General features: G+C 45.7%; 1 protein-coding gene across 1 annotated transcript; it reads right to left on the reverse strand.

Moving 5' to 3' along the window:
* Nucleotides 1-457: 457 nt before the first annotated feature.
* Nucleotides 458-25996, reverse strand: LOC309860378 (uncharacterized protein). Its single transcript, XM_082722503.1, has 4 exons — nt 24911-25996; nt 23865-23944; nt 10068-10265; nt 458-634 (listed from the first exon to the last, which is right to left on the reverse strand). Exon 1 carries the CDS (start codon nt 25820-25822, stop codon nt 25247-25249), a length of 576 nt encoding a protein of 191 aa, XP_082578629.1. The 5' UTR covers nt 25823-25996; the 3' UTR covers nt 458-634; nt 10068-10265; nt 23865-23944; nt 24911-25246.

The raw sequence follows: 25996 nt of genomic DNA on the forward strand, positions 1-25996 counted from the left end.
GGAGTGAAACTCTAAGTGGGGTTGGAGAGGAAAATGGAAAGAATATATTTAGTATAATTTAAACACTTTTAGGCATAGCTATAAAGAGAATAGGTAATAAGAAAACATGAAAAGTCAAACACCTCCTGGTTCTCCTTGAACCAAGATCACAAAATAGAAGAAAAATTTTTGCAACTTATTCTTTCCACAAAATGAGTTTTTAAAGAAGTGAAATGTCTAGAGAGCTATTCTTAGATACCAAAAGTGAAAATAGAGCCCTGATATAATCTTTAACAAAGGGTTTGGTGAACTGGGAACAGATTCTCACAGCAGTGAGAGATTCTCCCAAACACTGTGTGTGTGTGTGTGTGTGTGTGTGTGTGTGAGAGAGAGAGAGAGAGAGAAAGAGATTGAGAGAGAGAGAAGACAGAGAAAATTAGTTTGCTAGCATTGTCATAACAAAGTACCCCAGACAGGGTGATTTAAACAAAAGAAATTTATTTTTCACAGATCTGAAGGCCAAGAGTATGAGATCAAGGGGGCATCAGAGTTAGTTTCTTCTGGGGCTTCTCTCCTTGACTTGTAGATGGCTATCTTCACCATGTGTCTTCACATAGTCTTTCCTCTGTGTGTGTCTGTGTCCTAATCTTCTCTTCTGTAAAGATACAGTCAAAATGGATTAGGGCGCACCGATATGACCTCATTTTAACTTAATTACTTCTTTAGAGAGTCTATCTGCAAATACAGTCACAGTCTGAGGTACTGGGGGTTAGGACTTCAGCACCATTTGGGGAAACACAATTCAGCTCATAACAGAGAAAACACAAAATGTGAAGTAACCAGATTAAGAGATTTATGCAGGGGGAGGTCCATTCAAACAGTCCTAGATGGTGAAATGGCCTTCCCTAGCTACCAAACTGGGAGACAAACATCCTCTCTAGAATTATCCCAAATGACTGACATCAGAAGTAAACCATCACTAAACTCTCTTTTATTGTTCTTATAATAATCGTTTAAAGATAATTATGACTAGGATTCTGGAGAAATTATAGGGTATATTTTAATCCCCCCAAATTCCCACATAAAAAGAAGCCAAGCAACTAGTGTATCAAAATCAAAGACCTGGAATTCCTACAACAAAATAAGTCTCAAGGTTTCCCAATGAATCTCACAAAATGAGCATGTAGGATAAATCATCTACATCCAAATGACCTGTGTGGTTGAGGATCTGAGCAGGAGGAAAGGAGGGATTCCAACAGTTCAGAGAACAGGAATACCACACTGATGACCCATATTCATTGAAAACACAGAGGTCCAATCTGAGACTAGAAGGATCCAATTCATGGGTGAGACAAGAGGATCATGATACACTAATCTGGCCATGGCGGAGCAGTCAGTCTATACACCCTCAAAAATAGCAGAGTAAAGCTTCCTTTCAAGACAAACTCTACAATCAGCAGAACAGGAACAAATGGTGTAAAGAAAAGAGAACCACAGGAAAAAAAAAAAGTGGGGGAATTGATCAGAAAGTCAGATCTCAGAAAACACAAGGGAGGAATTTTTTCATCACTTTGCAAAAGCAGCAGAAGGGGGAGTGGTAGAGCCATGAAGCTAGAAAACCTATCATGACGTATCCTTCATAAACATAAATACATAAACACTCGTTTCATTTGAAAGAAGGAAAGAAAGAATAAGGAAGGGAGGGAGGGAGGAAGGTAGAATAAGAGAAGAGAAAAGAAAAGAAGAGAAGAGGAAGAAGAGAAAAGAAGGAAAGGAAGGGAGAAAGAAGAAAAGAAAGAGTAATGGAAAAGGATCATGGACAACTTTTATATAAACTTATAATAAGAGAAAAGAGAATAAGAACATAATACTGGGGGTGCCTGGGTGGCTCAGTAGGTTAAGCCTCTGCTTTCAGCTCGGGTCATGGTCTCAGGGTCCTGGGATCAAGCCCCACATCAGGCTCTCTGCTCAGTGGGAAGCCTGCTTCCCCCTCTCTTTCTGCCTGCCTCTCTGCCTACTTGTGATCTCTGTCTGTCAGATGAATAAATAAAATCTTAAAAAAAAAAAAAGAAGAACATAATACTGTTCCTACAGACAACACAAATATAACAAAAGATACACTATAAAATGCAGATACAAATGTAACTTCATATTTGAAATGAGATGAAAGGAATTAAGAAAATAATACATGTTATTTAATCATAACTTGAGTGTGCCTTGGTGGCTCAGTAAGTTAAGCATTTGACTCTTGGTTTGGGCTCAAGACATGATCTCAGGGTCATGAGACCTAGCCCAAGGTCAGGCTCCATCACACAGGGCAGAGGGTATGCTTAAGATTCTCTCTCCCCTTCCCTCTGCCCATTCCCTCACTTGTGCTCTCGCTCTCTCTCACTATCTCAAATAAATAAATAAATATATATATATATTTTTTAAATGTAACTTAGGGGCTCCTGGGTGGCACAGTCATTAAGCGTCTGCTTCGGCTCAAGTCATGATCCCAGGGTGCTGGGTTGGAGTCCTGCATCAGGCTCTTTGCTTGGTGGGAAGCTTGCTTCTCCCTCTCCAACTCCCCCTGATTCTATTCCCTCTCTCACTGTGTCTCTGTCAAATAAATTTTTTTAAAAATCTTTTAAAAAAATAAAAATGTAACTTAAATCACCATTAGAAACATTCAGAAATATAAGATTTGAGAAGACAGATGACAGAACTCAGAACAAAACTGGATGTACAAGGGAAATTTTTCAGAAATAGAAACTAAATTAGAAGGCACATCAGAACCAATAAACAAAACAAATAATGGCTTAAAAGAAACAATATGTAAAAGAGGGAATTTTAGAAAATCAAAAGAAATGAAGAGATTCCAATCCCAGCTAGGATGTCAAAGATCATAAAAGACTAGCACTGAACAATGAGAAAGCACTGGATAAGCTTTTACACTGTATTTTTCTTTAAAATCATTGAAGAGCTATAGATTCAAAGTTTAAGCATGGGAGCATGCGTGGGCAGAAAAGCAATCTGCTACAAGCAGAAAAAAATTGTTGGGGATAAAGGGAAACTAACTGAGAAATTAATGGCTGATGAGTAGACTTGAATCTGGAGGAAACCAAACACAAAATTGGACATCACTGATTGCCAACTCTCTCCCACAGAAATTCCCTCAGTGAATGGTGGCCAGGAACTTGGGAGATGACAAAGAGCAAAGTAGAGAGGAATTTTGCGGTGTCATGGTGCTTAGATCTCACAACCCTGCTAGAGGAAGGGTGATCCCATTCTCAAGACGTTTGAAACCAGAGGTAAACCTAATTAACTAGAGTGGCAACCCAAGTCCTAACTTGGCCCAACTGATGATTTGATTGTAGAGCTCAGATCCTGATCCAAGATATCTGACTCACAAAAAGGCAAGCACTTTCTGGAAAAATTATTACTTCTCTCAGTCTCCACTACTCTGTCGTATATAAACTGTAGCACTTAATATAAAAAAAACAACAACAACAAGAAACATGTGAGACATGTGAATAAGCCAGAAAATGTGCCCCACAATTAAAAGGAAAACAAATAGCTAATAAAAACAGGCCCACAGATGACCCAGAACTGGCATGAGTAAATAAAGACTTTATTAATGAATAAGTGTGAGCATTTTCAGTGGAAATATTGGCAAAATGGAAAAAACACAAAGAATTTAAGCAGAGAAGTGAAACCCCCGAAAAAGAACCAAATGGAAATTGTAGAATTAAAAAAAAAAAAAAAAAACGGTACCAAAGTAAAGAATTCAATGAGTGGGCTTAATAGCAGACTGAAAAAAAATCCAGTGAGCTTATATCTAGTAGAAATATGTCAGCAGAAATTCTCTAAATTGAAACATAGAGAGAAAAAAGGAATGAAAAAAGTGAGAGAAATATGAGACAATGTGGAACAATCCAATGTATATGTAATTGGAGTCCCAGAGGAAAGGGGTGGGAGAGAGGAAGGGGCAGGGGGAGAGAGAGAGAGAAAGGGAGGGAGAGAATGAGTCAGAATAACTATTTGGAAAGATACTAGCTAAAATTTGTTTCCAAAACTGATGAAGGACATCAACACATGGACCCAAGAATTAGACCACCTTCGCTGTCCACTTCTACTTGTCCTGTATCATACTTCCCTTCATGACTGATAGAATAGGAGTACCTCAGCAATTTGGGGGATCTCACTAAAGGGGGCTTGGGTTTACCATGAGTTTGGGTTTAATAAAATAAATGTATATGAGTCACAATCACTTCCATGTAAAGTTAAGTTGTTGTTAGCTAGTGTACTGCATGAACAATTTCCAAGAACACTCCTCCTGCCTACTGTAACAACTCACCTAGTTTGATGACAAAATATCACAATATCACAATATATTTGCCTTGTACATCTCATTTCTTTAGCTTCCTAGGAGGAAAATCTGCCTGAACAAGACTTAAAGTTGTGAACTAGTATGATATTTTGCAAGAGTTATATGTTTTCTTTTCAGGTGCGTTGATGGAATATGTTAACCACACATATAAACTGGCTTTTCTTTGAAGAGTCTAATTATAGATAAATGCCATTATAAATATGTTCAAGCCTTGCAACTTGGATATGACAATATTATAAGTACTCTGGTATATGTTTTTAAACATTCAAGAGAAAAACCCAAACACAACAGGAATGCAAAAAAATTTTCAAAAAATTAATGAAGCTTGAATATGCCATTTAACTGCAATTTGAAATGATGTTTTGGAATGTTTCAACAAAAAAAGTGAAAAATTATAGATCTCTTATAAGACATGTATGAAAAATGCTGCTTTGACACTTTAAAATTTGTTAAATCATTGAGAAAAAATGCATCTAAAAATTAATAGAATATTTTTAGGCTATATGGATGAAAATGAACAACAGAAATTATTTCAATATAGAGAATTTTAATAACAAAAAAGTTTAGATTATATCAAAACAGCATATCATTAAGACAAGTAAATTTATAATAGAAATAATAGATTTTTAATAATTTGATATCCAATTAATAATTGAATCAGAGGAACACATTGCAACAAAATTTCAATTTCTTGCTTATGTGACACTGAATACTGACACTAATAAAGATAGTCTAAAAGTCCTAAGAGACTATCCTTATCAGTGTCAGTATTCAGTGTCACATAAGTAGTCCATATCACAACATAAGTACATAAGTAGTCCACATCACAACAAGGACATTGATGACCATCTGGTTAGTGACAGATGTCAAATCAAAGAATATTTAAAAAGAGTCACTCACAAGAAAACTTAAAATGCCTTGAAATCGTAAAGCTCATGTGTAAAAGAAACTCAATAAATATTGTTCCATTTTAACAACAACCCTAAAACTTTACCTGACATTACCAATAATGAGTTGTAAAGCTAAAAGTCAATCTTTTCTCAACTGTCAATGATTAATGCATGTTGGTCACAGATGATAGAGGAAGATTGCATTGCCAATCTATTCTCTCTGTTTAAATATATATTTTTTTTAACTATATCTTAACACCTTGTCTTATGAGGAGGAGAACAAAGAAAATGCAGCCCAAAAAATATATAAAGAGAAAAAGAGGGGGTTCAGGCAGTTAATTAATAAAATATTAGGATAAAAATCTTTTGCACAGCAAAGGAAATAGTCAACAAAACAAAAAGTCAACCTACAGAATTGAAGAAGATATTTGCAAATGACATAACAGATAAATGGCTGGTATCCAAGATCTATAAAGAACTTAGCAAACTCAACACCCAAAAAACAAATAATCCAGTCAAGAAATGGGCAGAAGACATACAAATGGCCAACAGACACATGAAAAAATATTCAATATCACTCGACATCAGGGAAATACAAATCAAAACCACAATGAGATACCACCTCACACCAGTCAGAATGGCTAAAATAAACAAGTCAGGAAACAACAAATGTTGGAGAGGATGCAGAGAAAGGGGAACCCTCCTACACTGCTGGTGGGAATGCAAGCTGGTGCAGCCACTCTGGAAAACAGCATGGAGTTTCCTCAAAAAGTTGAAAACAAAGCTACCCTAAGACCCAGCAATTGCACTACTAGGTATTTATTCCAAAGGATACAAACATAGTGATCTGAAGGGGGACATGTACCCCAATGTTTATAGCAGCAATGTCCACAATAGAGACACTATGGAAAGAGCCCAGGTGTCCACTGACAGATGGAGAAAGAAGATGTACACATGTACACACACTCTGGAATGTTACTCAGCCATCAAAAAGAATGAAATCTTGACATTTGCAGTGATATGAATGGAACTAGAGGGCATTATGCTAAGCAAAATCAGTCAGTCAGAGAAAGAAAAGTACCGTATGATTTTACTCATATATGGAATTTAAGAAACAAAACAGATGGACACAGGGGAGGGGAAGGAAAAATAAAATGATGAAAACAGAAGGGAGGCAAACCATAAGAGACTCTAAACTCTAGGAAACAAACGGAGGGTTGCTGGAGGGGAGGGGCGTAGAGGGCTGGAATAACTGGGGGATGGGCATGAGGGAGGGCACGTGATGGAATGAGCTCTGGGTGTTCTATGCAACTGATGAATCACTGAGTTCTGCCCCCGAAACTAATAATACACTATATGTTAACTAAATTGAAGTTAAATTAAATTTTTTTTTTCTTGTCACTTCTTTTTTCTTTTTTTTTTAATTTTTTTTTTATAAACATATATTTTTATCCCCAGGGGTACAGGTCTGTGAATCACCAGGTTTACACACTTCACAGCACTCACCAAAGCACATACCCTCCCCAATGTCCATAAGCCCACCCCCTTCTCCCAAACCCCCTCCCCCCAGCAACCCTCAGTTTGTTTTGTGAGATTAAGAGTCACTTATGGTTTGTCTCCCTCCCAATCTCATCTTGTTTCATTTATTCTTCTCCTACCCACTTAAGCCCTCATGTTGCATCACCACTTCCTCATATCAGGGAGATCATATGATAGTTGTCTTTCTCTGCTTGACTTATTTCGCTAAGCATGATACGCTCTAGTTCCATCCATGTTGTCGCAAATGGCAAGATTTCATTTCTTTTGATGGCTGCATAGTATTCCATTGTGTATATATACCACATCTTCTTGATCTATTCATCTGTTGATGGACATCTAGGTTCTTTCCATAGTTTGGCTATTGTGGACATTGCTGCTATAAACATTCGGGTGCACGTGCCCCTTTGGATCACTACGTTTGTATCTTTAGGGTAAATACCCAATAGTGCAATTGCTGGGTCATAGTTCTATTTTCAACATTTTGAGGAACCTCCATGCTGTTTTCCAGAGTGGCTGCACCAGCTTGCATTCCCACCAACAGTGTAGGAGGGTTCCCCTTTCTCCGCATCCTCGCCAGCATCTGTCATTTCCTGACTTGTTTATTTTAGCCATTCTGACTGGTGTGAGGTGATATCTCATTGTGGTTTTGATTTGTATTTCCCTGATGCCGAGTGATATGGAGCACTTTTTCATGTGTCTGTTGGCCATCTGGATGTCTTCTTTGCAGAAATGTCTGTTCATGTCCTCTGCCCATTTCTTGATTGGATTATTTGTTCTTTGGGTGTTGAGTTTGCTAAGTTCTTTATAGATTCTGGACACTAGTCCTTTATCTGATATGTCGTTTGCAAATATCTTCTCCCATTCTGTCAGTTGTCTTTTGATTTTGTTAACTGTTTCCTTTGCTGTGCAAAAGCTTTTGATCTTGATGAAATCCCAATAGTTCATTTTTGCCCTTGCTTCCCTTGCCTTTGGCGTTGTTCCTAGGAAGATGTTGCTGCGGCTGAGGTCGAAGAGGTTGCTGCCTGTGTTCTCCTCAAGGATTTTGATGGATTCCTTTCGCACGTTGAGGTCCTTCATCCATTTTGAGTCTATAAAAGATAAACTAAGGCATATTACAAAATAAAATATTAGGTTATTTTCTGGACTTTTTAATGTGTATGTTATCTAGTTTATTACTGAGGGTGATTTTTTCTTTCCTACACAAATATTTACGTCATACCTAACTCTACATTCATAACTTAACATTATATGTTTTTGAAGTAGATCCCCCCAATTAATACAAGCTTCAGGCTGGCCCAGGCTCCATGTGCATTGGCCATGCTCCCAGTGATAGTGGTAGGGGATGTGAGGACACACCCTCCCAGTTGTTTTAAATATATCACCAATGTCTCTTGTCTTTGTTTGCTGATTTTCTCTTTTTTAATTTTATTTATTTATTTGACAGAGAGCAAGCACAAGCAGGAGGAAGCAGCAGAGGGAGAAGGAGAAGCAGGATCCCCACTGAGCAGGGAGCCCAAGATGGGGCTCAATCCCAGGACCCTGAGATCATGACCTGAGCCAAAGGCAGATGCTTAACCAACTGAGCCACCCTGGCTCCCCTGGTTTTCTTTTTATGATTTGTCTTTTTCCCTAAAGGGAGAGGTTCAAAAAGGGAGAATTTTCCGTTGTATCAAATTTGTCAGTCTGGTTTCCCTGTTTAATGATTAAAGCCAGAGGACAGGACTTTGGGCAAAACCACATCCAATGATCAGATAGGTTTTCAAATACAAATGTGGGACCGTGGGATTAGAACTACCAGGAGTGGTTTAAAACAGCAGAGAAAATATGAGTCATTCTGTATGGCGGTCGGAGGGCACAAAGGGGGCGCACCCTCTTGAAGAAGCACATTGTGGTCACCTATCCCGAGGTTACTCTTGGGACCATTTCTCTCTAATAGTGTCCATGATGGATGGTTTTCAAAACCATCTGTTTTTACAGCTGGGCCCACACATCAGAAGGCCTCCTGAAGAGATAAAGAGATGTGGGTATAAACCAACCGGACAATTGATCTAGAGAAACCCTGTGCTGGCAGTGTGACCAACACATCACTATTCCGCTGGGGAAGAACTGGTAACAAACGTCCATGGAGCGCTCACTCTGTGCCAGATGCCGTGCTAGGCATTTGGCCAATGCCTTATCAGTTTAGCCTTCACCCAAACCTCAGAGGTAGGTCTCACACACATGAGGGAACAGGACCTGACAGAGGCAGGCTGGAAGTTCCAGAGCTGAGACTGGGCCACCCCCTGCCTGTGTTCCATCTGCCACCCACAGCATCCTTTCCCCCAGCTCAAGTGTTGGGCGCCTGCTAGGGCTTCTACTATACAAAGCCATGTTCTTCCAGGCTGAGTAACGGAACAGACTTCCTCAGAGAAGATGTAAGCAGCTGCAGGACCAAAAGACCAAAAGGATTTGTGTCGTAAGTGGAAAGGTAATTCTCTGGACTGAGAAAACAAGAAGTCTAGGCTTCCGGAATGTGCTGCTTGCCAGCTTGGGCCTGATTTTCACTCCCTCAATTTCCCTTTCCCCATGAGCCAAACAAGAATCACCTCAGCCTACATTTATATACAGACCTAAGAATGGGCGAGGCACCATTCCAAACCCTCACAACCCTATCATCATCCAATTTCACAGACAGGGAAAATGAGGCATAAAGAAGTGAAGGAATTTGCCCACAGCCAGGATTTAAGCCCAGGCAAGCAGGACCCCAATTCTTCACTCCCAGCTACTGTGCATTTGCCTTACATATCTGTGAGACCACTGAGGAGGCCGGTCTACATCCATGCTTCTCAGAGCCTGGTACCTGGGCCAGCAGCACCTGGGAAACCTGGTAGAAATACAAATTCTCTGGCCCCACCAGAAACTGTGGGATCTGCAACTCGGGGGGTCTGGGACGGGACCCAGCAATCTGCCTTTAACAGGACCTCGGGATAATTCTGATGCCTGTTCAAGTCTGAGGACCATGGCTCTAAATGATCTCTAAGGTTCTTCCAAAGCTGAGCTAAGGAAGGAAGTGGGCAAAGGGCAGAGAAGTAGGAGATAAAACAGGACAACAAAGGGAGAAATAGACACGTGGGAACACACTTTATGGACTCACAGACATCTGCCAGCATGGCATGGGGGCCCCATGGACCAAGAAAAGCAGCCCAGGGGGTCCCATGGACAAGCAGGAGTCTGAGAGGCTGGCTAGAGGCAGAGCTGAGCAGATAGGAGAGCCAGTGGGCACAGATTAGGCCTCTGATGATACCTGCCTGATCTTACCATCCCCAGCCTCTCTCGGTGCTGTCTTCACTGCTCTTGACACTTTCCACCACAGGATGAAGGTCCTCAGTCATGTTAGTGGAAGTGACAGCATCCCTGAGTGGGAAGCATCCTGGGGACCGTTTCACTCAGCAGGACCTCTTTTAATGCAGAAGGTAATGGTCGTTCTACCACCAACCAGAAGGGCCCTGTGGAAAGAAAGAACAAAAACTCCATGTTCCCTAAGTAAGCCAGGCTGACCAGAGAAGGGGTGACAGCTCCCCATGAGGGATTCCAACCCCTGAGGCTTCCTGAGTGGGTGGCAGGAGCCACAAGTACAAACAGCTGATGGTCCATGAAGGGACTTTGACAATGGGAGACAGACAGGAGGACCCACAGGATAGATCCTCACCGCCTTCCTCCTAAGGACAGTTCTGAGTCCACACAGATGGACAGTCCACTTCCTGATGAGTAACAAACCACCTTGTATGCCTGCCTTCCTGCCCTGCTCAGTCCCTTTATCCCTCCTCTGGCTCCTTTGGGATTTTCACTCACACACACTCCCAAAAATGCTGGTTCATTATATCTGTTCTTCAATTTAAAAAATGTTTATTGGGTGCCTGGGTGGCAAAGTCAGTAAAGCATCTGACTCTTGACTGCAGTTCAGGTGTGATCTCAGGGTTGTGAGATCGAGCCTCGAGTCACGCTCTGCACTAGGTATGGAATCTGCTTGAGATTCCCTGTCTCCCTCTCCCTACCCCCAGCCTCTAAAAAATAAAAAATATTAAAAAAAAATTTTAAGAATATCAAGAAAACTGAGTAAGGAGTCTAGATAGAAAGTGTAGTGAAATCTCTAATCAGTCGTGAAAAGCATGATGATCATATAATCAGAAAACAGTCCCTTGCTCTGTTCACCTGCAAGTGGAAAATAAAGTGCCTGTGTGTGATACAGGCTTGGGAAAAAAAGACCAGGGTTGTGGGGAGGCAGGAGTCAGCCCAGACACAGAGAGGCAAGGGCCAGGAGAGATCCGCTAGCAGTGGGTGGGTTGGATTAGGATGGAATCTAGCTACTAGTGAGCCAAGAGTTGTGCAAATCTGAGTGCAAGCTATATAAAAGTGAATTTCAAGCAAATGCTGACTAAGGTTCTGCTGCATGTGACAGAAGATTGTCAAGAGCAACTTTTTCACAACTCTGGAAATTAACCAGACTTGCAACAATTCGAGGAGATTTCTTCAAGAAAAAATGACTGAATCTCAGTAAGAAATGCGAGCTTTCTTCCTCCTCCCACCAGGGCAGTGGGGGCATGGAGCTCCCCTCAAAGCCCCATTCCCAGACTCTGTCCTGTCTGGAAGTTCCCTAGAAATCCCAGTGGCACACGTGACAAAAAAACAGAACCTACATACTTAGTTTAGGGAAGTCAGTAAACAAACACAGCCCAGCTACTGCCCGCAGAGCCTAGGAGATACGATTTCCAGAGCCACCACAGCATAGTATTTGGTATGTCTGGTTTTCGTCAAAAAAATTATTAGACGTGTAAAGACACAGGAAATACGGCTCACAGGAAAACAAAAAATCAGAAACGGCCCCTGAGGAAGCCCAGATGTTGAACTTAGGAAGTAAAGATGCTATCCCAGCTGTTATAAATAGATTCAAAGAGCTAAAGGAGGGGCACCTGGTGGCCCAGTTGGCTGAATGTCTGACTCCTGATGTCGGCTCACGTCATGTTCTCAGGGTCATGGGGTCAAGCCCCACATCGGGCTCCACACTCAGCATGGAGTCTGTTCGAGATTCTCTTTCTCCCTCTGCCCTTCTGCTCTCTCTCTTTCTCTCTCTCTCTCTCAAAATAAAATAATAAAATTTTAAAAAATAAAAAAGAGCTAAAGGAGGCCACATCTGGAAATGACAGGAAGGTATGAGAACCATGTCACACTCAATAGATGATACTGATCAAGAAATGGGGACTAATATATACATCTGGACAGTACAGCCACTGCCATTAAAAATGGGTCAGTGGGGCTCAGGTCTGAAGACAAATCAGTTGAGACCACCGAGGCTGAGGAAGAGAAAGTTCTCTGTCAACTCAGGCATTATGACAGAAGACCACAGGCTGGGTGGCTCCAACAACAGATAATGATTTTCCATTGTTCTGAAGCCTGAAAGTCCCAGATCAGGGTGCCCACATGGTCAGGTTCTTGGTGAGAGCTCTCTTCCTAGTTACAGACAGCTGTTTCCTTGCTGTGTCCCCACAGGGCAGAAAGAACTCTGGTTGCTTCATCCCCTTATAAGAACACCAATCCCATCATGGGGCTCTACTCCCTTGGCCTCATCTAAACCCAGTTACCTCCCAATGGCCCCATCTCCAAATACCATCACACTGATGATTAGGGCTTCAATATCTGCACTAGAGGGTTGTAGGAGACACAAACATTCAGTTCACAGAAGAAAGGAGTGCGACATTCATTTTTTAAAAAATGAATAGAGCCTCAGAGACCTGTGGAACAGCCTCAAGAAGACCAACAGACGCATAATGGAAGTCCCTGAAGGTGTTTTATGCCACAGGACATTTGCACCTACTGCTTCCCTGCCTGAGTCATTCTCTCTTATATAGTGTCAGTGTGGCTCCCTCACTTCCCTCTTCCAGCTCTCTGCTCAGATTTCACCTCAGCACTGAGGCATTTCCTAAGCTCCTCATATGAAACAGGAATTCCCTATCCCCCTCACCGCCACAGGTAGTTCTTATTTTTTAAGAATTATTTATTTATTGGAGAGAGAGTGGGAGAGAGAGCTAACACAATTGGGGGTGGGCAAAAGGAGAAGGACAAGCAGACACCCCCTTGAGCATGGAGCCCAATGCAAGGCTCAATCCCAGGACCCCAAGATCACAACCTAAGCCAAAGGCAGACACTTAACCAACTGAGCTCCCCAGGCGCCCCAACCCACAGTTACTTCAAATCCTCCTACACTGCCTTGTTTTTCTCCGTAGCCATCACTTTCGCGATATTCTGTGTATCTACTTGTTGATTGGGTTGTGGTCTTCGCTGAAGGCTGAGAGTTTCTGTTTGGTTCAGTGTCACACTGGCAGCTCCTGGCACAGTCCTGTAGCCCAATAGATGTGCAACAAATGTCTTCTGAAAGAACGAACTCTGTCAGCCATAAAAATATCTGTTTTGTTATATATAATATAACATATATTATATGTATAATATATTATATATAATATAATTGCACGGATTGCATGGAGCACTGGGTGTGGTTCAAAAATAATGAATACTGTTATGCTAAAAATAAATTTAAAAAAATATATATCTGTTTTGATCCAGCAAACTCACTCTTGGGAATGTAAGCAAGTAATTCAAGAGAAAAGTTACACAAAGGCAAATGGTCATTGCCATCAAATTGTGTTTGTCAGACCTCATTTTACCAGCCACACAAGGAAAGCTAATTATAAAAAACAGCATATGGAGCCAGGTTTTTAGGGAATGTTTCTTGGAAGAGAGTTTTGAGCAGAATCTTGAAGCAGCAGATTTGGCAAAGCAGAAGAAAGACCCAGGGGAGCAAGGTGGCTGACAAAGGAATGAAATCCAGAAGATACTGGTCAGTCATCTGCGTCAGGGGTCCCAGAGGAAGTGGAGTTCCAGAACCAGAGAGAAACTGGTGGGTGAGAGAGCCCACCTGAAGTTCAGTGTTAACATGACTGAGCACGTCTCTCAATAAATATTGGAGAATTCCAAAACATTATAAATGTAGTTTGCATCTGACCACAACTGTTTTAAAATGCTTGCAAATGTGTAGTCTATCTGAGATTTGCTCTTCCTTATCAGGAAGGTCAGGATCCTGGCAGATCCTTTCAAATACACGCCCACCTGGGCTTCTGACACAGAACCTGCGTGGATACGAAAGGACAGGGCTTCCCCATCTGCCTAACGCTTCCGCACCTATTAACGGTCCCATATCAGATCATTTGGGGTCTGTCAGCATGTCGCAGCTCTGTCAGAAAAGATCTGAGAGCAATCTCAACAGAAAGGACAAAAACTCGTTCCTCTGGGTGAGGAAAGCCCTTGGACAGCAAAACTCCAACAAAAATATTTGAACACATTAATAACAACAAAATTCTCAGGGCATGGGCCAAGTTGATCAAAGGACATTTAAGGGCCTCTTAGTGGGTGAGCAAACTATTTAGGCACATGTAAATCTGAGCAGTCCCGTGAATAGACAGCATCCATATGTTCCCTCGGTGCGTCTTTATGGGGCTCTGTGTCGAAACAGGTTGCAGACTGGGTGGCCTCCTGGAGCCCACAGAGCAGTTTCTGTGCTCAGCAGGTCTAGAGACATAAAGGTTGTACAGGTCCCAAATCCCTTACCTGAAATTCTTGGATGCTCTGTAATTCAGAATGTTGCAGATTTCTAAAAGACACTGGCACAGACCTTATATTTACCGCAGTCTAGTGAAGTCCCAGCAGCACCCTATCACCAAGCACATTAGCATTTCTATAGCAAAACATAAATATGCACACCAATTGAGATAAACGCTATATGTAGCCTCCGTGCAGGTCAAAGATTTGCCACAAAACGAGCTTGCTGCACTGTTATAGAACACTTCCTTTAAAACACAGAGTTTGGGATGCCTGGATGGCTCAGTGGGTTAAGCCTCTGCCTTTGGCTCAGGTCATGATCCCAGGGTCCTGGGATCAAGCCCTGCATCGGGCTCTCTGCTCCACGGAGAGCCTGCTTCTTCCTCTCTCTCTGCCTGCCTCTCTGCCTACTTGTGATCTCTCTTTGTCAAATAAATAAATAAAATCTTAAAAAAAAAAACAAAAACAAAAAACACAGAGCTTGCCAAAAAAAAATTAATAATAAAAACCACAGCTTTCTGGATTTGAGGATTGTGAGGGGCGGTGGATTGTGGAAATGAGCTGTTTCCAGAAAGGCTTGAGACTACGGGAAACAGCTCAGGTGATGCAGCAAATGGGGGTCACGGGATGGTGGATGTTCAGGCTCTCGGCCTCAGACTCCACACAACATTCACACACAACACACATGTGGTCAGCCGAGCTAAAGAAACATCTGCGGTCACGATCACCAGGAGGACCTTGGGTTTGCTGGGAATCGAACTGGAGAGAACAGGGGGTTGTGGCCGCAGGTCTGGGGAGGGGAAGGTCAGGACTGGCTCAGGCGGGAAGCAGGTGGAGAGCAGCGGCGGACCTCAATCTAGGAGAGGACCTGGAGCAAGACCGGAAGCCAGTTTTCATGCAGTTTTGCTTTAAAGTTTGCAATGTCAGACCTTTCCTGCTGCCACACAGAACTACCCACCCACTCTCCGTATCTCACTCATCTGTGAGTGCGCTGGATTTAACCGCAGGATGCATTAACCTGCTCAGACCGGCCTTGGGTTAGTGTGAGCCAAGGTCAGTGTCATCCAGCCAACATCTGGGACACACCCACTCACCACCTGCACCCCACGTCAGTGCCTGCAGTCTACACCCCAGTCTGACACCACCACAGGAGCCCCTGGCTGCAGGAGTGGTTTGCAAATACACTCGGGAATGGGAGGGTGTGGTCTTGTCTCCTAGTGTAAGGATGTCGAAATGAGTTTATCAGCAACTGCAAACAGGGAAGCTAGGCAGGTGGTTTAAGTGAGGCTGATCACAGCAGGTACTGGGTAGTGGCTTCTGGGTACTTTACAAAGATTAACTCACTTAGATTACTCACAAAGATTAGTCCTCACAACAGTCCCGCCTTGTGGAAGTAATACTTCCGTTTTACAAATGACAAAACTGAGAGGTAGGGAGGTTGGACGACTCAGAGAGGCGGGCGCTGGGATTCACATTCTGGTGCTCATGCTATTAACAAATACGCTAAACGAGGTTCAAACACCTCCATTCATGCACTTTCCCAAAGCTTCAGCTAGACTTGCTGCCTGCACACGACGGATGACAGAGATCAAAGATTACGAAAGACTAGTGGATTTTCAAAAACATTCAATGAAGGACGCAGTGCTATTACTGTCTTCTGCCTCTTCTTAGCAAACCCAAAACTATGACATCCAAGCGATTTGGGAGGGTCTCCATTTGCCAGTCTTCAGAGTCTAACCGCACGGGGGGGTCCCTGAGTCACTCTTCAGCACAAGCCTGGCCTCTGTTGTCACTCCCTGGACCTTCCTTCCAACCCCACGGCCTTTGCAGATTCTGCTCACCGTAGCAAAGCAGCTCCAGACCAAGCTCCTTGCAGAGATGCCAACAGCACAGTCACCACGCTGAGCTCCCTAAGAGACAGACACTGGGTGCTATGAGTGATCCCAAGCCGAGCTGGCCATACATGTCCAACTGGACCCTTTGAGGCTGATCTTGCAAGACTGCTATTTGTAGATGAGGATTTCCTACCCCACACACACACATACACACACACATGCGTGCACAGACATAGCCCCTCCACCAAAGTATAACAAAGCAAGTATCGGACAAATTCTGCTTCTTGTACGGCCAATGATCATCAAGCAGGTACAAAGAGCCCGCCACAGCCTCGTGTGTAAATGCCACTATATCCCAGCAACCGGTCTTTCTAGGTGATCAGAAGACGCTGTAGGGAAGTCTGTCCTGCGGCTGCTTCTGGGCAGGATCCAGCTAAGCATATCAGCGCGGGTGGGAACTCCAGGGCCCAAGGGCTGACCCAAAACTATTGGAGGGAGGGTGAAGTCTGGGCCCCAGGTCATGGCCAAGGGAGAATGGCCTGCTTAAATCTAATGAAAACAGAGCAGTCTTCCTCAGCTCTCCCTCCCGAGAGGCAGGCACCCTGTGACAGCCCAGAGCAGGGGCGGAAGCCGGCTTTGCCACCTGACTCAGCCTCTTTCAGACCCTGGGATTCCTGGCAGAACATTTAAGCTCGCTGCAGCCTCAGTTACCCTGACAGTAGAATGGGGGTCCACTGCTTACCCTCCAGGCCGGATGAGGACACACTGAGATAAAGCACAGTGCGTGAAACAGCACCTCCAGCTGGTGCTCAGTGCAAAGCTTAGTCACTCTGATTACCCAACATGCTCCAGTGCTCCAGTGCTGGCCTCAGAGCAGAGTTTCTTTTTCTTTTCTTTTTTTTTTTTTTTTAAGATTTTATTTATTTATTTGATAAGTAGAGGTCACAAGTAGGCAGAGAGGCAGCCAGGGGCGGAGGCAGCGGGGGAGCAGGCTCCCTGCTGAGCAGAGAGCCCGATGCGGGGCTCGATCCCAGGACCCTAAGATCATGACCTGAGCAGAAGGCAGAGGCTTTAACGCACTGAGCCACCCAGGCGCTCCTTGGGGCAGAGTTTCTTAACCTCAGCACTGCTGACTCTGGGGACTCAGTAATTCACTGCCGTGGGGGCTGCCCTGCGTGTTGTAGGATCCTGAGCAGCTCCCCTGGCCTCTGCCCTCCAGATGCCAGTAACACTCTCCTCCCACTTACAACAACCGAACACGTCTCCAGCCTTGACAACTTGATAACCGTCCCAGAGAAGGGGAAGGGAAATGCCCCCCACCAATCCCTTAAGAACCACTGCCTCAAGGGACAGAAGCCTCGGGGCCAGAGGCAGTGGTGGACCTCCACTCCTGGGGAGAACGTGCCGGGTAAGAGAGGAGAGCCGGGGGGAGAAGGAAAACCTACCGTGCCTGGACAGTGCGACATTTGAGAGGAATGGATTTGCTGAACATGCAAGTCCCCGTACTGTCCTTCCCTCCCCCAACTTGTACCTTTCTGTGTATAACAATGGTGTGCTGTTTAGCTCACACGGATACAGATTTCTTTCATTAATCTGTTGTATCAAAGAGAACATAAGCTCTTTGTCTCTGAAAGGAACACGCTGTATTTACTGTCACCTGCTCAACACAATGGAAATGCAGCTGTTGGCCAGGTGCTCAGCTGTGGAGCAAGGTGGACAGGTCCGGGGGCACTAAGGATCGCCCTGGGAGGCAAAGGACCAGCGTTCCCATCCAAAATCAAAGCAACCTCTGTGTGACTACTAACTGCTTTTTTTTTTTTTTTAAGATTTTATTTGTCAGAGATAGAGCACGCGTGCGCACAAGACAGGGAGAGGCAGGCAGAGTGAGAAGTGGGCTCCCGGCTGAGCAGGGAGATGCAGGACTCAGTTCCAGGACACTGGGATGACGACCTGAGCCGAAGGCAGACACTCAACTAACTGAGCCACCCAAGTGTCCTTACCATCAGCTTTCTTAAGCTACAGTTCTGGTGAGCCAGAAAACGATAAAGGGGTATGGAAGAGAGAAGCAAGAAATAAAAGGGAGAGAGGAGCACCTGGGGGTTCAGTTGATTAAGCGTCCAACCTCTAGCTTCAGCTCAGGTCATGATCTCAGGGTCCTGGGATGGAAACCCCAGGGGGCTCTGTGCTGAGCCAGGGTGGGGGGTCGGCTTAAGCTTCCCTTTTCCCCCTCTCCTCTGCCCCTCCCCGCCCCCCACCCCCTGCACTCTCTCTCTCTAAAATTAACAAGTAAACCTTTTTTAAAAAGGGGGGGTAATAAAAGGGGGAGAGCATGGGGCAATAAAGGACTATACCAGAAAACAGTATTTAGAGTCTGTCATTTGGACAAAGAATTTTTTTAAGCAGTCATTAGTTCTCATTTCTCCTCTTCTTGGAGAGGATTCTGCTTTCCCTTGGTTGTGAAGAAGGTAAAGTGGAAACATGAGGCCATCGGAGAAGGCTGCGGTGGCCTTGCAGAGTGAGTGGCAGTGTGGTGTGGAGTCAGCCAGAAGCTCCTGACCTTGACCGTGGTCACAGCCTGCCTTCCGCCTTCCACGTTCTAAACCACACGATCAAAACAGTGGCCTCCAGAAGCCATTCTCTGACTCTGCTGCGGAAAGGGTGCTTCCACAGAAGCTGGTGGCTTGTGAAAATTGCAGATTTCCAAAGTCTGTCTCCGAGGGGTCTGATTCAGCGGGTCCCACTGGGGTCTGGGGACCCACCTTCTGAGGCAGGTGTGGCCTGCACCCACATCTGGAGGATGGAACCCTTGTTCTGTCTCTTCCCAGAGCTACTCAACTGTACTTCACTTTGAGAAGAAAACCAACTCTACTCCAAGGTTTTGAGATCTATTTCAATGCATTTTAAAAGTTGTATTCTAGAGACACCTGGGTGGCCCAGTTGGTTAAGTGTCTGCCTTCGGCTCAGGTCATGATCCCAGGGTCCTCAGAGCGAGTCCCACATCTGGCTCCCTGCTTAGCAGGGAGTCTGCTTCTCCCTCTGCCTGCCGGTCCCCCACCTGGTACTCTCGCTGTCTTTATCGCCCACGCTCTCCCTCTCGCTCTCTCTACTAAATAAATAAATTAAATATTTAAAAATAAACAAATAAATAAAGTTGAATCCTGATAAACTTAGGAATCAGACTGTAGCTGCAGTGTCTTAAAGTCTTCTTCTAAGGGTTGAAGCAAAAATAAATAAAATAATAAAATATAAAACAAAATAAATCAACCCAGGAAGTCTTGAAGAATAATGTAGACTCTTCTGTAGGAATTTCTGAGGATACAACACAGCACTTTATACTGTAAATATTCAAAATTCCCTCTTCTCTCCCTCCCTGCCTCCCTCCCTCCCTCAGTGGAGCTCCCTTCTGGCCCTGCAGCCCCTGCCTTTTCCACCTCTGCCCCCCAGCTGGTCTGCCTAGACCCCATGTCCTGGGTCAAAGACCTCCCCACACCCTGCTATCAGCAGCCCACTGGAAAATGTAGTCCGGTCTCCTGCCCCAGCCGCTTTTCTCACATTCGAGGCTGGAGTTCTCCAGAAAGAAGTGGACTTTAAGATTACCCTTAAAGTCCAATCAGAAGTTCCAGAGCCACATCTTTAACGCATCAGAAAAAAGCCAGTGAAAGCGGGGATCCCCTGGTGTTTTGAGGAAATACTGGTATTGATTAGAAAGTGGAAGGCAGGGGCTCCTGGGTGGCTCAGTGGGCTAAGCCTCTGCTTTCAGTTCAGGTCATGATCTCAGGGTCCTGGGATCGAGTCCCGCATCGGGCTCTCTGCTCAGCAGGGAGCCTGCTTCCTCCTCTCTCTCTGCCTGCCTCTCTGCCTACTCGTGATCTCTATCTGTCAAATAAATAAAATCTTAAAAGAAAAAAAAAAGAAAGAAAGAAAGAAAGTGGAAGGGATCCCAAAGAACTTCAAGCCACTTAAAACTAAAACAGGATAAACCTCAGACGTTGTCAGAGTGTGAGGAAAAGTGAAATGGAGGCTTCATAAAGTCTAATTAATGCAACTCCTTGTAAACAAGTAGGTAAGAATAGAGCAGAGCCTAGGCACTTCTCCTGTGGGGACACAGCCCTGTGCTGGGGGGCCCGGTCAGGAGACTGATTCTCACAACCTGGCTCACGAGGTCAGTCGTCCATGCCCCCAGTGACCAGCTGCCGTGCAGCGGGCAGCGTGTCGGGCACCACAAAGAGCACAAACAGGCATGAGGTCTGGATTCTGAATCAAGATGCCTGCTCAGACGACCACACGGGGCCCAGGGGACAATGCAGCCAAATGCACCTGGGGACGATGCCACTGGAATTTGAGCTGGATACTCAAGACAGATATTCCAGTTAGTAGGTATCAACATGAGCCAAGACCTGAGGCAGAAAGACAAGAGGTCAGCTTGAGACAAAGCAAGCATCCCATGGAGGGAGGGGTGACATAGAATTAACACGTGGAGAAGTTTCGAACGTCGCTGTGCTGCTCGTTACTGAGCTCTTGTCCCTCGGCTCCCAATGAGCCTCCTTCTCCTGGGCTTTGTGTCGCTGGGGTTGGGGCTGCAAACTACATTCTTGCTTTGTCAGCTGCTCCCCGTGCAGGAGATTGCAAGGCTGGAGAAGGAGGCCCAGAAGAGCTATTTCCTGTCTGCTTCCTGTTCTTGCCCGCCCCACCCCAGCAGCCCCTCCTCATCCTGGCAAAGGCTGCTGTTGCTTCCCTTTGGACCCAGTTTGGGAGCTTCCAACTGGCAGAACCAGCCTCACCCCGGCCTCAGGACCTCCTCCTCAGAACCCTGAGCTTCACCTCCATGGGGCCCTCTGCCAATCTCCTAAAAGTTTTAACTCCAGTTTCTTCACATTGTACCTCCAACTTGAGGGAAGAAGCACTTCCTAGAGTTGTTTCCTCCATAATCTGGAATTTTCACCTTCCACTTGATCTTTGCCAAAAGGCCAAGAGCAATTGAGGTTTTAACTTTCAATTACCTGCTTTAATAAACAACACCTATTTGACAGATCTTTATATTAAATTATACTAAAATAGCTGCTTTGATTTCTGTTTCCTTGTTGGATCCTGACTAATAAAACCAAAAAGGGAAATTAAATCTCTATATGATGAGAACTCTTACTCCACAAATTTGGAAGTACAAAAATATCCTTTCATTCTTTTACTTAAAACAAAGTAAATCCTACCCCATGTGTGTTCAACCCATCAGGCTAGACATTATCAGGACTCTGACTCCCAGCCCAGATGAGAGTTAGGACCTTGCTTACACAGCACCAAAACATCTATCTGTGGGGACAATCTATGGTACAACCTGGTCATTTTGAGATTCCTGATGTTGACCCACTACCCTCATGAAAGCCCATGCTCTAGAATAAAGGCTAATCTGGTTAAAGAGTAAAGGCTACTGTAGATCTGCCACAACAAAGATTATAAACAGGGACTGAAAAAAATGTAGCCAAACTACAAACAGATTAACCACTTGCCAGAATAATGACCTCCACTATTCAAAGGAAGACAACAAAATCCAGATACTCAACAATGTAATATTCACAATCACAAATAAAGCAAATTAAAGTCACACTGAGGTACTGCCACATACCCATTAGAACAGTAAAAATCAAAAACCTGACAATACCAAGTGGTGGTGACATTTTTACTGCTAGTAAAAATGTAAAATGGTACAACCACTTGGAAAAGTTTGTTTCTTATGAAGTTACATTTACACTTAGTATATGACCCAGAGGTCCCACTTCTGGGTATTTATCCAAACAAAATGAAAATATGCTTACAAAAAGATTCCTCTTCATGTGTTCCCAGTAGACTTACTCATAATAGTCAATAAATGCAAACAGTTCAAATGTCCATCAATAGGTGAATGGATAAACAAATTTTACTGCATTTACACAGTGTGATATTACACAGCAAACATTTTTTCTAATATACAGAAGAAACTCACAAACATGCTGAGTGAAAGAAGTCAGGCACAGAAGATTACCCTTATGCTGACCCTTAAACAATAGAGGTTAGGGGTGTCAACCCCCTACATGGCAGAAAATCCATGTATAACTTTTGACTTCCCCAAAACTTAACTACTAATAGCCTCCTGTTGGTTGGAATCCTTACTGATAACATAGTCAATTAATACATATTTTTATTGTTATATGTATTATACACCATATTCTTACAATAAAGTAAGCTAGAGAAAAGTTTATTGAGGAAATACACTTACAGTACTGTACTACAAAATATCCACATATAAGTGGACCCCTGCAGTTCAAACCCATGTTGTTCAAGGGTCAAATGTGAAATTCACCTGTAGTGATAAAAATCACATGGATTATGTAGGTCCAGGAGGTGAGGGAAACTAGCTGGGAAAAGATACTAGGGAATTTGGGGTAAGTGGTTACCACAATGTGGATAGTGTTTTATTCTTAATTCATCAAATTCTACATTTAGAAGAATGTATTATATCTCAATAAAGTTAAAATGAATGTTTAGAGTTTTAAAAAGAAGTACTGGGGAGACTTTGTCATTTTGGTGTGTGGAAGATGGATCAAAAAGGCAAGAGACCAGAGGCAAAGGTCTTAAGCCGCCTTCTGAACAAGCTGGAAGCCCACGTGTTCTTGTAGGTTTGGTCTTTCAAACCTAAAGCCCAGGCTCAGAGTGTAGAGTAAAAGGAAACAACATTAGCATTCAAGGGGTGGCAAGGTGGCTCAGTTCGTCCAGCATGGACTCCTGTTTCAGCTCAGGCCATGATCTCATGGTCACATGGGGCTCCAAACTCAGTGCAGAGTCTGCTTCAAATTCTTCCTCCCTCCCCCTCTGCCCTTCCCTGCTCATACACAATCTCTTTCTCATAAATAAATAAATAAAATCTTTAATTTTTTTAAATTAGCATTCTGGGATGAAGGTGGTACAAGCGCCCAACAAGAGAAACAGGATGAGCAAACTGAAATAAGTGCATTCGATCAGTCACTGATAGACCCACCCAGGCCCTAAGGGCACCATGCGGTGTGGGTAAGTAGGTAAACCAGTTCGCTAGGTATGGCAATAGGCCAGATGCCACAACGTATTGGGAATGGAAATCGCTAGAGTTTGGCAAACCAATGGATGGGAGAAGGAGCTTCAGAGACCATCTGGTCTTGGAAACCTGGGTTCCTACAAGAATACTGGGGTGGGAGGAGGTCATTAACCAGAGAGACCCACTCAGAAGGATAGGCCAGATGTGGCAGAGAAGGGGAAGTATTCAGCCTGGAAACTTCAGAGCTCAAGGTGCCTACAGGACAACCCCAGGTGATCCCAAGCAGTGGTGAGGCATGTAAAACGCAGGAAGGACAACACATGTGGGTTTCTAAGTCCACTGGAATAAGCCTTGTTCTTTTATACTAAGTACCTCTGCACCTGCTGCTCCATTGGCCTGAAACACTTTCCCTCTCCTCCACATCTATCAAGTCCACTTTGCCTAAAAGACCATAAAAGTGATCCTGGACTCCTGTAGGCAAAGCAAATAGCTTTGGCCCCCTCCCATCCTACTGTGCTAATTGGGGGTGAGTGAAAAGGCTGGACTGAGAAGGGCCTAAACTCTGGGGTCCGAGTGACCTGGATTTCAATCCTAACGGCCAATCATATCAGCGGTGTGATCCTGGGAAAATCACAACGTCTTGAGCCTCGGAGTCCTCCTGGGTGAAACAGAGAAAACACTGAACTCATAAGGTCATTTTATTTGACAAATAAACGCTTAACTGAGGCCGCTTGGCAGTGGAAACAGGGCATATTCGCTGTACTTGTTAAAAAACCTGATCTCTCTCAGCCGCTAAGCCGTGAGCCCCACTGGGCAAGGGCACCTTTATCTCCGGTGTCCGTGAGCCGCGTTCACATCATGCTACAATGAGCCGGAGGAAGATGCGGACCACGGAATCGCGTGAGCCATTCAGGCAGGGTTTGGGGGATCCGGAGCAGGCTCCGCTGTGAATTCACTCAGAAGTCACATCTGCGACCTGGCGGACGCGGAAGGAGGCCAGCAGCAGCCCGCCACCTTCTGCCAGGAAGGCGAGTCATCGCAGCTGCAACCGTGCGTCGCTGGAGAGGTTGCACAGCAGAAGCACCTGGGGGGACCCGGAGGCGGGGCCGGGGGCGGGGAGGGGTCTTGGGTGCCGATCTGTGTTCCCAGGGTGGGTCCCCAGGGTGGAACGACAGTGAGAGGCGACTCGGGCTGAGTTCGGGACTGCGGGGAGGAGAAGATGGCCTCTGCAAGGGCTTTCCTGAGAGGGTGCCCTCGGGGCGGCGAGAACCCGCCTCAAGCACCGCGACAGTGGGGACAGCGAGGACGTGACCCTGCGTGGGCTTGCCTCCCTACGGCACCTCCGGGGCCCGGGAGCCTTCCCGGGAAAGCCCCACTCCGGAGAGCGACCCTGCATGCTGCTGGGGACCAAAGAACACGGGCCCGCAGCGCGCAAAGCTCAGCCCCGTTAAGGTGACCCGCTGCCCGCGGCCAGAGCACCAGCACCTCAGAGGCCGACTGTGACCTAACAGCGACACGCCCAAGGCGACCCCACCCAAGCTCCCGCGAGGACGCCTCTCCGCCAGCGGCCGCACTCAGGGGAGCGCAGGCCCGGCCCTCGAGGCGTGGCCCGGAAGCTACAGACCAATCCGCGCCGCGAGGCTCGGTCACGTGCCCTCCAGCCCGCAAGGGTTTTCCTCCTTCCGCCCTGCGGCTCCGTCCGACGTGGTGAAATGCCGCTGGCCGCGCGCCCTGGATGATCTTCTCGCGAGAGCAGCCCAAACTGCCTGTCTTCTCACCGGTCCGACGCGGCCTGGGACTGCGTTCTGGAATAGGGGGCTGCGAAGCGCGGTGTCCCCCGTACGGGGTGCTGGAGGCCCCCGCCGGGACAGGGCAGAAGGGTCGGAGGGGAGGGGCTCGGTCGGCGCGCGCCTCCCCGCCAGAGCAGCAGCTTTCGCCGGGGCTGCCTTGGCTTCTCGTATCAGCCCGGCTCCCGGGACCCCGAGGCCCTGAACGTGCGCTTCCCCAGGCCGGAAGCGGCGACCGAGTTACCAGGCGGCCGTGGGGGGCCTCGGGTCCGGTGATTTCCCGGCTTCTCAGTCTTTGTCACCACTCCACCCACGGCAGACCTGAGACAGAACATTCCAGCAGGAAGTCCGGGGTCGACCTCATCTGAGGAGATGCAGCTCGGTGTCGCGCACCGCACGAGTGCCCAAGCTCCCCAGAAGGGGTCGGCGCTCTTCCGGCTGCCCGGCAGGGCGCGCCTTGTCCTCCCCGGCTTAGAGATGCGGGAACAGGTGCCGACAGGTTTGAGGAACTTGCACAGGGTTGCGCACAGCCAGGCTTTGCCTCTCAGTGTCTCGGACCAGAACAGCCGTGGCCACTGCTTCTGAACGACCAGCCTCAGGACCCTGAGATCTGCGGGGGAAGGCTTGGCCACACGCCTCCGTGCACTGGTCAGGGAATGGGCTGCACACTTGACCCCCTGTCCCGAGCCGAGCCTCGGGTAGCCAGCAGGAGACAGCCTGTCACCAGGACCCACCAGAGCCCCTTGCATCTTTCTGGCCACATTGCTGCCCCTGGTCCCAGCCTTCGCGCCCCGCGCCTTGCCGGCGTGGATCCGGAGGAAGGAGGAGGCAGACCGCGGACCCCGGCTGTGATGATAAGCTCTGGCCTGTGAAAGGGCCGCTTCTGAACCGCAGGGCCGCCGGGAATCAAAAAAGGGGCTTCC

The sequence above is a fragment of the Mustela nivalis genome (genome assembly GCF_964662115.1).
Source record: "Mustela nivalis genome assembly, chromosome: 1".
NCBI classification, from domain to species: Eukaryota; Metazoa; Chordata; class Mammalia; order Carnivora; family Mustelidae; genus Mustela; species Mustela nivalis.

What these genes read in the sequence shown, in the direction of transcription:
- LOC309860378 (XM_082722503.1), bottom strand. Translation starts at nt 25,822, where the DNA reads ATGCAAGGGGCTCTGGTGGGTCCTGGTGACAGGCTGTCTCCTGCTGGC.